The sequence below is a fragment of the Elgaria multicarinata genome, chromosome 4 (assembly GCF_023053635.1).
Source record: "Elgaria multicarinata webbii isolate HBS135686 ecotype San Diego chromosome 4, rElgMul1.1.pri, whole genome shotgun sequence".
Taxonomy (NCBI): domain Eukaryota; kingdom Metazoa; phylum Chordata; class Lepidosauria; order Squamata; family Anguidae; genus Elgaria; species Elgaria multicarinata.
In genome coordinates, this window is record NC_086174.1 from 30,704,424 (window position 1) to 30,718,704 (window position 14,281).

The 14,281-nt window shown below is 40.9% G+C and overlaps 1 protein-coding gene across 1 annotated transcript in view; it reads right to left on the bottom strand.

Annotated features, from left to right (window-relative positions):
• Positions 1–14,281, bottom strand: part of KCNH1 (potassium voltage-gated channel subfamily H member 1) — a 284,996-nt gene that overhangs the window by 193,161 nt on the left and 77,554 nt on the right. The window contains exon 7 of the mRNA XM_063125565.1: positions 11,952–12,378. Within this exon, the coding sequence (XP_062981635.1) occupies positions 11,952–12,378 (427 nt within the window). The remainder of the gene's footprint in view (positions 1–11,951; positions 12,379–14,281) is intronic.

Below are 14,281 nucleotides of genomic sequence, written 5' to 3' on the forward strand. Positions count from 1 at the left end.
CTCTAATGGGAATTAACAAAAATGCTTATAACTCCGTCATTTTTTAAGATAAAGACATGAAACTTCGCACAATGGTAGCTCTTAGGAAGGGCTTTAGTCATTCCAAATTTGAAACAGATCTGTTCATCCATTGATTTTTTAGGATTTTTTTAAAAATTGAGGTTTTAAAATTATTATTTTTAAATAGTCATTTTTAAAGATAAAGAGATGAAACTTTGCACCATGAAAGGATTTAGGTAGAGCTTTAGCCACACCAAATTTGAAACAGATCCGTTCATCCATTGATTTTGTAGGGATTTTTTTAAAAATTGAGGTTTTAAAATTATTATTTTTTAAATCATCATTTTTAAAGTTAAAGAGATGAAACTTTGTACCATGATAGGATTTAGGTAGAGCTTTAGCCACACCAAATTTGAAACAGATCCGTTCATCCATTGATTTTTTAGGAATTTTTTAAAAATTGAGGTTTTAAAAATATTATTTTTAAAATCATCATTTTTAAAGATAAAGAGATGAAACTTTGTACCATGATGGTATTTAGGTAGAGCTTTAGCCACACCAAATTTGAAACAGATCTGTTCATCCATTGATTTTTTAGGAATTTTTTTTTAAATGAGGTTTTAAAATTACTATTTTTTAAACTGTCATTTTTAAAGATAAAGAGCTGAAAGTTGGCACCATAAAAGCTTTTAGGTAGAGCTTTAGCCGTACCAAATTTGAAACAGATCTGGGGGCAGTAACAAACCCTGTTAACAACAGCAGCAGCTTGCAATGAGTGAAGATACAGTCAGAAAAGATATTTGAGGGAAGGGGAGAATGTAACACAGAGTATAGCAAAAGCTTCAAAGTACAGTGGTGGGCACGCCCCCTTGGTGCTGGACACGCCCCCTTGGGGGCGACCATGTTGTCCTCCTTTTTGGTTTCCAAAATATGGTCACCCTACAGATCAGCCTTCCCCCTTCTCTCGACACTGGAGTTAAGCCCATTCCACTGGGGTTGTGGAAAGGACATATCTCCAAATTTCCTACAGATTGGGATGGAGGAGGGGAAGCTGCTCCCCACTGCTCCAATCAGGGCCTTTAAGGCTCTGATTGGAGCAGTGTGGCTGTGGCAGGAAAATATGCTGTCTGGGGCCTCTGGAAAGAGCATCATTCTCCCTTGCCACACTAATGGTGGCCACCATTTGCATGGCAGGTGGGAATGACGTGAGGCCCCAGAAAGCGTGTTTTTCTGCCCCACTACCACCACCACTGGGTGTCCTCTTTTTGGGTTTCTCAAATATGGTCACCCTACTTTAGAGCCACCATTTCCACAAGCTAAGAAACTAGGGCAGACAGCTGCCGGGCTCTTGTCAGGCAGTGGGAGCACAAAGAGCCAGCTTGCAAACACGACTCAGCCCAGGAAGCTGGGTTGGCCGGGCGGGGGGGCAGACATGTGGGAGTCCATTGGGCTCCCACGGCACCTGCAATATCCCTAACCCCAATCCATGAGAAACCAGGTCCATTTGCTAGTATATAACTAAAACGCTGCAAGCTTTGTGTGAAAGGGTGGCCACATGCCTTTTCACTAAAGAGCAAGGAGAGTGGTGAAAAAAGACTAATGAGAAGAGGAGTAAAATGTGTAACAATGAACATGTGTGGGGGTGGCTTGTAATTTAATTTAATTTAATTTAATTAATTTAATGTAATTTAATGTAATTTTAAAAAATCTAAGTATTTTTAATCAGCAGCCTTTTTTTCTCACACTGTTTTTTTTGGGGGGGTGGTGTGTGTGTGTGAAGGTTTTATTCCTCAAACCATTTTTTCCTTCACTCATTTTTACTGAAAGTCGGTCTAGCCTGCAGTGTGATCCAGTAGGATCTGTACAACAGCTCATGCTGAAAGAAAATTATGTGGGCCTACAATAGTTCTCCGTTAACGGGGCATTTTTTTTTTACTACTAAATAAAAAAGCCTGGCACATCAGAGGAATGGGACTGGAGAGACAGCAAAGAAGGCGCTTGCAAGCTGCAAGTCTCAGTTGCAAAAACTAGATTTCTGCCTATCATAGTTAAAGCCCTCTAGTGGCTGATCATTTCAAAGCTTCATTCTAAAGGCAGAGGGGAAAAAATTCAAAAATGCATGTACTAATTGCTGGCGAAGCACCCCCTATCATGATGAAAGCATCAAGGGTAGGCATGAACAGGCATGAGCCGAGGGCCCCCATCCAGCAAGGGCCCACTGATAAGAGCCCCCTGGAATTGCTCCTGCACCTTGCTATTGCAACCTGCTTGTTTACCTGCCTCTTACTCTGGCCCAGACAAGGGTGGTGATGAAAAGAAGGAGTCTCAGCCTACTTGCACACTTCTCTGCCTGTCAAGAAAGCACGTGGCAGCAATGGTGAGAAACGAGGAGCAACAGCAGCAGGTGACAATCACGGTGAGAAGGCAGACACCCAGAACGCGGGCCCGGAGCCAGCCCTGAGTAGCTGTCACACATCCTTGTAATCGCCATTCCAGACTTAGATTGTGGCGCATCAGCAGGATCCTGAATGGTTCGATGCAGAAGTGTCAAGAGCCGGTAAAGCGCAGTGGTGAAGACGCTGAGCTATAGATCGGGATGTCCCTGGTTTGAATCTCACCCCTGCCTGAACTTACTAGCTGGCTTTAGATAAGGGGAGTGAGTTTCTCTCAAACTCACCCCCCTTTCCAATCCCCCATCTGTCGTATGAGGGCTAATAATACTTTCTGGAATTCAGATTTTAATGTGAGCCCCCTCCCTGAACCGATATGCAAAATGAAATGTGAAGTTCTCCCAGTTTTGCACTACTCCAAATTTTGTGATATATTTTGTGCGGACAAATGTGCGTATTAGTGAAATAACGTACAAAAATTGCTCATCAAATGCGTATGTTAAAGGAAAGTGTCTCCAAAAAATGCATATGTTTGGAAGACTGTGCCCGAATATGTGCATGCCTTTTTGTGCAGGATTTAAGACCTGATAGCACTCTTCAAATACTTGAAAGGGTGTCACACAGAGGAGGAACAGGATCTCTTTTTGATCATCCCAGAGTGCAGGACACGGAATAATGGGCTCAAGTTACAGGAAGCCAGATTCCGGCTGGACATCAGGAAAAACTTCCTGACTGTTTGAGCAGTACGACAATGGAACCAATTCCCTAGGGAGGTTGTGGGCTCTCCCACACTGGAGGCATTCAAGAGATAGCTAGACAGCCATCTGTCAGGGATGCTTTAAGGTGGATTCCTGCATTGAGCAGGGGGCTGGACTCGATGGCCTTATAGGCCCCTTCCAACTCTACTATTCTATGATTCTGTGATTCTAAAAGAAAAGTCCAAATGAAACCAGATGAAAAGAAGGTTGAAAAATGAGTATCTGAGCAAAATGAAAACTGACAAGAGTTTTGCATTCCTATACTTTACAACAGAGGTAGGCAACTTGGTGCCCTCCAGATATTTTGGACTACAGCTCCCAGAATCCCTAAGCATTGGTCATCCTGGGTGGGGCTTATGGGAGTTGTAGTCCAGAACAACTGAAGGGCAACAGGTTGCCTACTCCTGCATTACAGGGTTGTACAGATTAGAACTAGCTAAAATTTGTGAAATGCCTTTAGGCATGTTGCTATTTCTCAGCTTCAGCACTTTTATATAGAAAAAACAACAACCAAGTAATAATTACCTGTGCTACTATTGCTTTTGTCACATTCACAATCTTTCCTTTCTGCCTCTCACTTGGACACTGTGATGATTATACGAATGCAAATATTTAATGTCTAGAGGAGGAGAGGAACTGCTAAGTCATTTTTGATTCATAGGTTTGTTCATTTGTTTTGCTTTGATTCATAGATTCCATTGCTGAACTGTTTTATTATAGCCAATATACATTTATTCCCATGACTTTGACCTTTCAAACCTCAATTTCTCCTTTTTACAACCTTTTTTTTTTCTTACTGTCTGTACACATTATTTTGACTAATCTGAATTTTGTGGTTATTATCTATTTATTGCTTGCAAACCTCAATCTTGTCTTCCTGTCTGGGATTCTCTTTATCCTCAAGGAAGTCATATCTTGGCTAAAATAATGGTTAAAGATCTGTAACTTTAACCCTAAAATTACTACAAAAGACAAGCCTTTGTGAAACCAGCATTTTGACCTCAAGAAATCACTTTCTATAGTACCAACACAATGTGAACTAGATGACAAATTACATGAAGAGAAAACTAATTACTTCAATGCCCAGTCCTGCTATTCCTGGATACCTTATTGGCTGGTGAAACCAGGTGCCAAATTTAGAAAGTCTGTTGGGTGAAGCTGGAAAATAATCTGACTGGTACCATGACTAAAGACATAAACATTAAAGATGTACAACCACAATGAGAAATTGAAATGGTGTGAGAGGTTGAGTGGAGGGAGCTTGAAACAGGCAGACCTGTCCAGGATGACATCATGTTTGGATTAGTGCAATGTCATCTGCTCAGCACTGCCTCTGAGGTGCAGATGTAAACAGAATTAGAAAACTCGACAGATTTCCCCTGCTGGCACCAACTCAATCTGTAGCAAATCAATCCAACATGTGGATTCTGGTTTTTGGGTTTTTTTAATGGCGGCAATTTGCACAAATTGATTTTGTGTGTTTGCATCTTGAAATTTGCACAAATGGGGTCTTTTTAAAAAAATAAAAAAACACCTTGTCTTTTGCAAGTGCACAAGAGTGCAGATTCAGCTGTCTGGTATGTCTTGCTGTATTAATTTCCTTGTATGCTTCCGCTGTCAAAGGGACCACCTAAGTCTAGTAGGCAACATATAAAGAAACTGACATGTGCATCACTTTACACTTGCTTACACTGAACCGCATTTGCCATTTTGATTCTCTGAGTTTGGAGAGATTCTTTTGGAGCTTCTCACAATCCCTTTTTGTTTTAACCATACAATTTGGTGTCATTGGCAAACTTGGCCACTTCACTGCTCACTCCTGATTTCAGATCATTTATGAACAGGTTGCAAAGTTTTGTTCCTAATGCAGAACCTTGTGAGACCCCACTATTTACTTCCCTCCATTGGGAGAATTTACCATTTATTCCTATAACAGGACTCAGCAGAGAGTTCCAAAGCCTGAAGCAGCCACTGAGTAGGCTCTCTTCCACATCCTGACCAAACATGCTTCCAATGGCGATGGGTCCAAGAGAATGCCGCCCTGAAAGATCTTCAAATCTGGGCAGCCTCGTATGGGAGAATACAATCTTTCTGATTACCTATAAAACCCCATACAGGCTGGGACCAGGCTATCTCCAGCATTTTGAACTGCCCAGAAATAGACTGAGCACAATTCTTCTCTAGTAGAGAGTAACTTGTCAGAGGGGCTCAAGATTCACTGGATTGGCACCACCCTGTTATTGCAAGAGATGAAAACAAGAAATGGTAGACCTAGGACACAGTTTAGGGGACTGAGAAGGTTCTCCAGGGCTGTACAGTTCCTGCTATATATGGTTCCGACACCATTTGGAGAAGACCGTAAGCTAATCTCCTCCATTTCAAGCAATGGGATGCAAGCTGTTTATGACTACCCTGTTCCATTGATCTTCCATGACTGATTTATTTATTTATTTATTTATTTATTACATTTTTATACCGCCCAATAGCCGAAGCTCTCTGGGCGGTTCACAAAAATTAAAACCACAATAAAACAACCAACAGGTTAAAAGCACAAATACAAAATACAGTATAAAAAGCACTGATGGATGATAGTAGTTGAATTGAGAGTAGTATATTTTAACATTCGGGCCACTGCTTAATCTTGAATATATCAAACAGCATATCTTTAAATATTGGTGGTAGTCTTTCATCTCTCTGCTGATATTTCTTTGCTTCTCCCCCCCTTGTTGTTTATTCGTTCAGTCGCTTCCGACTCTTCGTGACTTCATGGACCAGCCCACACCAGAACTTTCTGTCGGCCGTCGCCACCCCTAGCTCCCCCAAGGTCAAGTCTGTCACCTCCAGAATATCATCCATCCATCTTGCCCTTGGTCGGCCCCTCTTCCTTTTGCCTTCCACTTTCCCTAGCATCAGCATCTTCTCCAGGGTATCCTGTCTTCTCATTATGTGGCCAAAGTACTTCAGTTTTGCCTTTAATACCATTCCCTCAAGTGAGCAGTCTGGCTTTATTACCTGGAGTATGGACTGGTTTGATCTTCTTGTAGTCCAAGGCACTCTCAGAATTTTCCTCCAACACCACAGTTCAAAAGCATCTATCTTCCTTCACTCAGCTTTCCTTATGGTCCAGCTCTCGCAGCCATAGGTTACTACGGGGAATACCATTGCTTTAACTATGCGGACCTTTGTTGTCAGTGTGGTGTCTCTGCTCTTAGCTATTTTATCAAGATTTGTCATTGCTCTCCTCCCAAGAAGTAAATGTCTTCTGATTTCCTGGCTGCAGTCAGCGTCTGCAGTAATTTTTCCGCCCAGAAATACAAAGTCTGTCACTGCCTCCACGTTTTCTCCCTCTATTTGCCAGTTATCAATCAAGCTGGTTGCCATAATCTTGGTTTTTTTGAGGTTTAACTGCAACCCAGCTTTTGCACTTTCTTCTTTCACCTCCATCATAAGACTCCTCAGCTCCACCTCGCTTTCAGCCATCAAAGTGGTGTCATCTGCATATCTGAGATTGTTAATGTTTCTTCCTGCAATTTTAACTCCAGCCTTGGATTCGTCAAGCCCAGCATGTCGCATGATGTGTTCTGCATACAAGTTGAATAGGTAAGGTGAGAGTATACAACCCTGCCATACTCCTTTCCCAATCTTAAACCAGTCCATTGTTCCGTGGTCTGTTCTTACCGTTGCTACTTGTTCGTTATACAGATTCCTCAGGAGGCAGACAAGATGACTTGGTATCCCCATACCACCAAGAAATCCCCCCCTACTGATGCCTAAATGGTGCCCCTCCCTCCTTTATGTAGGTGTTTCCTTTTTACTTCCATTGTGAACCAGTTTCAGACAAAATATGTGAGGAGAGACCTGAATATTTTGGAAATTAATGTGATAAATCATATATAAACTATTATCATCTACTAGAACTAGAGCTTACATGGACATAGGTTGCTTCCAGGTAAGTATGCCCTAGATTGCAACCAGAGTTATTTCTCCTATTTCAATTGCAAACTAGAATATATTTGAGAATGCACACATTAAAAAGGAAATAAGACACCAACCTTCTCACTCCAACTTCAGAAAAAAAACACCACTCATTCAGTGTCAGTAAATATAATTCACTGGGTATCACCAGTCCTTTGGTGGAATCAGTGTAAGAAATTATCGAAAAGGGATTGTACAATTACTGCATAACATTTCACATGCCATGTTCTGTGCTAACGTCTGTTAGGAAAATGGCAAATCAAAGGCCCTATTAGCATGTGTTACCTGTAAAACTGGAGAGAAATGGCATGTCTTGTATCCATTCTTAATTCAGCAACAATATTTTTTAAAGAATGGCAGAAATGGCACATAATCAGCTTAAAAGCCTGTCAGCTACCCATGAAGGGGCAGTATAAAACTGTGTCATTCTGTTAACACCAATGATGTTGCACTAGTGGAAACTAGGCTCTGAAGTATGTACAAGAGGAGAATGCAACTAAAGTTTTGTTTGCGCAAGTGTGGTTGTGCAAGCGTGGTTGCATTATGCTTGCATAACCCACTGTGTATCCATTCCCACAGAACGATTTCTCAGCCTGTGTGCAACCTGTAAACAAATAAATGAATTGGTTTACAATTTATCTACAATAGCTGCTTTGATGCTGCTTGTTAACCATGCTGGTGACCTCTTGGACTTGGTGCTACCTTTCCTAACCTGTGGAATACATTTTAGTTGAGCTATTATTGTGCTTTTGAGTAAGCTCCATGCATTTTCCAAGGATTTAACACCTTGATTCCCCCTTTCAGCTCTCTTTTCACTTATTCCCTCATTTTAGAGAATTTTCCTCTTTTGAAGTCAAGTGTGAATGTGTTGGATTTCCTGGGCAATTCCCCACTTAAGTATATATTGAATCTGATAGCACTGTGGTCACTGTTACCGATTGGTTCAACAATATTTACATCTCGTATTAGGTCCTGGATTAAGTCCAGGGTTGCCTCCCCTCTGGTCGGTTCCATGACCGTTCCAGGGCATAGTCATTTAGAACACAAGAAATTTATCCTCTTTGTCATGACTGGAACATTTATCCAGTCAATGTGAGGATAATTGAAGTCACCCATTATTACAACGCTTCCTCATTTGGAGGCCTCCCTGATTCCATTCTCCATCTCAAGGTCACTCTGAGCATGTTGGTCTAGGGACGATAGCACGTTCCTAGCACTACATTAGTTTTGGGGCCCTACATTGTCTCCCACAGCACTTCCATTACTTTGCCCGCTAGATAGAGGAGGGTTGCTTTCATGCTTCAAATGCATCCGTATGAAACATTTCCCATAGCATTCTACATTCTTTGATTCACTTGTACACACTTCTGCATTTCTGTTCCACAGTCAAATCTCTCTTTAACAATCCAAAAAGTTCCCCCTAGCTTTTCTTATTTATTTATTTACAATATCGATATACTCCCTATCCAAAAGATTTCAGAGTGGCGAACAACCAATAGAATAAAAGAATAAAGAACACCATATTAAAATACAATTTTTAAAAGAACAAAGTTGTGATAAAAAAAAATCCCTTCACAGGTAAAATGGAAAGCGTCCTAAAACAGCAATGTTTACAGAAGGAGCTGGAAGCAATACAGTGTTGGCATCTGCCTGACCTCCATAGGCAAAGACACACACACATACACACACACACTTATTCCTCATCAGCCTTGATTCCACTGAGGACATCTTATGTGACTTTATAGTCTTTTCTTCTACATTCATTAAACATTTCAGAAACTTTTCAATCAATGGCCTTATAGGCCCTTCCAACTCTACTATTCTATGATTCTCCTCAACTCTAAAAGAAGTAAATTTAACCATGCTGGAAGAGCATAAATTGCTCATCTTCATGACTCCAGTGAAGTATTTGAAGCTTGTAATGTTTCTCTTGACTACTACAATTAAAAAGCTGGATTTTATACAGTGAAGGGTTGTCAGCCACAGAGCATTGCAAACAGAGAATCAAAAGGTCATGATGACTGTGTATTAAAACAAGCACATTTAATCGAGACAGATGTGCGCCTGGTTGTTTCATATGGAACTGTTTGTTGAACAGACCATTGTGTGCTCCCAGGGGCGTGCTATAGAAACCAATTTTGAATACATATGCTCTATTGCTACCACCATTTGTTTTAACAGGACAGTTTGAATATTGGTGTTTCAAGTTATTTTTTAAAACGCAAATAAAAACCATTCTCCATAAAATGAAGAAAGCAACCTGTCACTTTTCCAGTTATAGCTTTACATACACACACCGTCTTTCATATAACCCTTATATTGTAAGATAATGATCAATTTTGCTAAATGTTCCAGCCGCTGGGTTATTTTATGAATAACAGATAAATCTTCATTTTGCAGAAGCTAAAGGGGTCCTTAAATTAATGTCAGTGAATCCAGCAATGAACTCTTGTATTTTCCTGGGGACTATAAAAAGCACTCTGCATATAGCCATTTGCATGATAAGGTCTAATATCTGTCCTTCATTCAACCTCAGAATCTCTTTATCTTACCCATTCCATAAATGTACTGCATATTGGTTAAATCATTGGTAGAATTCGTTCTGCAAAAGTTCAAACGTTCAATATACTATTGTCACAATATTCCCCGTCACCATTTTTGCTGAAAGCTTATTGGATTCACATAATCTAAACAACAAAGAGTCTTGTGGCATCTTAAGGGCTAACAAATTATTATGGCATCAGTTTTCGTGGGCACCATCCACTTGCATAAAAGCTTATGCCATAATAATTTGTTAGTCTTTAAGGTGCCACTAGACAGTTGTTTTTTCTGCAACAGACCAGGGGGGCTTTAAAGCAAATTTTCCAACTGCACAAATGCCCTGTCTGTCAGACACACACACACACGCCCCCACCCAGGACAAACATATTATTTCTCTTTCACGAATGGACCAACACTAGTAGCTGTCTTTAAGCTTAGAGACAGATTGACAGGGCCATACGGATACCCAGGAAGGACGACAGACCAAGAGAAGTACACCACTAGTTGTCACTTATAGCCTCCAATTGAAACCACTGCAACGGATCATTAGTGAACTCCAACCCATCATCAGCACAGACACTTCTCTCACACAAGCCTTGGGAGGCAGACCAGTCCTGGCCTACAGACAACCTCTCAACCTGAAGCAGATACTAACCAGCAATAGTACACAGGAAAGAGACACAGACAGAGGGACCAGACCATGCAATAGACCCAAGTGCCAACTCTGCCCTCCCCCCATCTATTCAAGCAACACTGTCACAGGACCCAACAACATCAGTCACACCGTCAAGGGCTCTTTCACCTGCCTCCTTGTATAATTTGTGTTACATGCCATCCCTGACTTTGTCTATTGTTAACTTCTTAATAAACACATATACATAACACATAACATGTGTCTTATTTTTTCACCACTTTTTTCAACTGCATATTATCAGATTTTCAACTGCACATTTTTGTCCCAACTGCACATTTTGTGTCCAACTCCACACTAAAAAAAACACTGCAGCAGACTAACATGGCTACCCTTCTGGGAACTGTTACATAATATGAATTCATCCCTAAGCCAGCCAGAAAGACACACACTTTTGCTTTCTTGGAACAAATCACCTATATGTGGATGAACAAATCTTTACTATGAAGAAACACAATTTAGCAATCTGATTTGTAAGAGAACATTTGTTCTGACACATAAAATGTGCATACTCTGTTGTTACAAGCAAGTCATCTGAAGTAAAAGGAGCATTCATTTAAATTTTATCCAAACATGAGATGAGATTTTCTACTCTGCTTTTGAAATGTTAGTATAGTAGATAACACAATCTCAGTTATCCCAATGGCTAAAGAACAATAGAAAATATTCATACAACCAAAACTGATATGATCAACACATAATATAAGCCAATGTTATTGGGATCAGGTACATATGGGGGAGGAAAAATTAAACCAAGTAACTAGTACTTCTGTTGACTAACAAGATAATAATGAGTTCTACAATATTATAAGCAATATAGTAGCTGTCCCACACTAGAGGCATTCAAGAGGCAGCTGGACAACCATCTGTCAGGGATGCTTTAGGGTGGATTCCTGCATTGAGCAGGGGGTTGGACTCGATGGCCTTGTAGGCCCCTTCCAGCTCTGCTATTCTATGATTCTGTGATTCTATGATTAATCTAATTCAAATATTGACCTTTCTCAGCTACCCTATGCACAATTACCTGGGAGTAAGCCCCATTTAACCCAACAGGGCTTATTCTGAGTAGATATGCATAGGATAGGATTGAGATGAGATGAAAGACATGTAGCATTATATGGTAGAACAGAAAACATTAACAGACTCAAGAAAAACCTAAAAATTTTGTACGGTTGCTATATCTTATACACCATAAGGTCATCTACCCATATGTTTCTGGTCTAGATAATAATTTTGCTCCATCATTATTTCATGCATACAATGTTCCTTCCATTTGCAGACTTGATGCACAGCACCAGCTGGAGGAAAGAGGGCTGGCCATTTTCTCTGATTTCCCCTCCCCTCTGCAACACCTGGCACCACCTCCCACGCTGTTCTAGAGAGTACTCCATCCCTCCAGAGCAGATGAGGATAAATCTGTGAAAATTGCCTTCTGTCCTGAACACCCCTTCCAATGTTTTTGTCTATGGAAGCATCCAGTTGGCAGATTCCTGCTCCAGGCACCTCGGGTTCCATCCCAATGAAATTTATGGCAGTTTGCAGCAAAACAAGCAGTCTGAAACTTCATATATTAAAAATTAATTTTATCATACTTACAGCCAATCATCATCATCGCAACCGCAAAGATCTTCTCTCCATCCGTAGTTGGCGCAATATTCCCAAATCCAACGCTGGTGAGACTAGTCATCGTAAAGTATAATGAAGAGATGTAAACAGAATCCTTGCTCGGCCCTCCTTCCCATTTTCCAGTGGTCATGTTCAATTGATAAGGTGATCCTATGGACTCCCCTAGCTGGTAGAGCCAACTTTCATTTCTTATTGTGTTTTTATCCTCATTGATAACTTCATAGTCCCCGATACTGTACCAAATGCAGGCCAACCAGTGGGCTGCGAGACCAAAGACACACACCAGCAGAACCAAGACAGCTGCTCCATATTCAATATAATGATCCAGTTTTCGGGCCACACGACCCAGCCGAAGCAGCCTGACTACTTTAAGGGAGCTGAACAGGCTGCTGATGCCCTAGAAGAGCAAAACCAAACAGTCCATTAGAATTTGACATTCAATAATTTAACGTTTAACGTTGTTTGTCCAGAATAGCTTGAGCTCAAAAGAAAAATCCCTTTCTGTGCCCAGAACTAGAGCCAGCATGGTGTAGTGGCTAGAGTGTTGGACTGGGAGATCTGGGTTCTAGTTCCCACTCAGCCATACAAGCCCACTGGGTGACTTTGGGCCAGCCACAGACTCTCAGCCCAACCTACCTCACAGGGTTGTTGTGAGGATAAAATGGAGAGAAGGATTATGTACTCTGCCTTGGGTTCCTTAAGGAAGAAAAAAGCATGGATATAAATAATAATAATAATAATAGGGATATTATTATTAATAGGGATATTATTATTATTAATAATAATAATAACAACAACAACAGCAACTAACCATTCACTGGTAGTTCACCTAGAGCAGGGTGGGGCAACAGGCACCCCACAGGTGACATGTGCCCCTCTGGCCAATTTTGTGTGTGCGCGCACACACACACACACACACACACACACTGCACTCTGAATTTGCCACCAAAATTCAGTGGTGCAGCAGTGAGAAAAAACATCAGTTTCCCATTAAAACAAAGCATGCAGGGGTGTGTGTGACTTGTTTTAAACATAATCATGCTCCTGGAACCACCCAGGGAGCACACATTTGCTTTAGAACAAGGGGGTTGGTCTTCTGCATGCCTTATTTTGAAGGGAAGTTGAGGGATTTCTTACTGTTCTGCTAAAATTTGGCAGCAAATTCAGTGGTGCAACAGCAGTACAGACCCTTGGATTTCCCAAGGGGTGTAATTGGCCCCAGGCCCTCCAGACATTGGCCAGTCTTGATCTAGAGCCAGTTTTGTCCTTCATACATCCTATAAATGGAAAGAAAAATGGAAACCAGAGTCTTGGTTGAGAGAAAGGTAGATGTGTTTCAAGTCACTTTGAAGCAGAAAAGTTTATTTATTTATTTATTTATTTATTTATTACATTTCTATACCGCCCAATAGCCAGAGCTCTCTGGGCAGTTCACAAAAAGTTGCCAATCAAAAGTTGTCTTGTTGATTGCAATAGGTCCTTCTCTGGACTGGGCCACTGTTACTGAGCAAATGATAAAAAAAAATAACTGCAGAACTTTAGAAATACACATGTAGTCACCATAGTGTTGCCAGTGAAAAATATCACACTGCACCATGTGAACTGTCCATGTTGTCCCTGTATTAGGCTACTCTGGGTTCCATTTTGGTGATATGAGCATCCCAAGAAACAGATGAGATATGGGCTAGTGGAACAAGCCACTAGTGCAACAGATCTTGAGGTTCCTGAACAGCAACACTTGTTTCCAGAATAGGACAGGACAGTAGAGCCCACAAAAGGGAATTTGGCTCACCTGCCTTGTTCTGGAAATGAGCATCACCATTCATTTCCATGCTTATTTAGGAACCACTCATTGCCGTTGCTCTAGTGGTCAGTTTCGCTAGTGCAACAGAACTCATGGTGATGCAACAACAGTATAGGATGCTGCCCATGGAATATCAGCATGCTCACTTTTCTTTTTACAGCATTAATTACATGTTTATGTAGTTCATCAGTTGGTTATTACAAACCTTCTCTTCCTAACCCCGGTACATGCCCATTTTCAGCAATATATGTTATAAAATAAAGAGTTTTATTATTTTGGTGAATTAATATTATTTCAGAGTAAATGTGGCTAATGCTTATCAGCAAAAAAAAATATTATACATATAAAATTCCCAGAAATCTCTATTAAAAATAAGAAACACATTGAGAGCTGTGCAGATGTTGTATGTAGACTCCTCCTGTGATTCTGCTGACCCCTGTTCCAAAGTGCGATGTACTCCTGGAGAAACAAGCAGCAACCTAACGACTCCAATTAA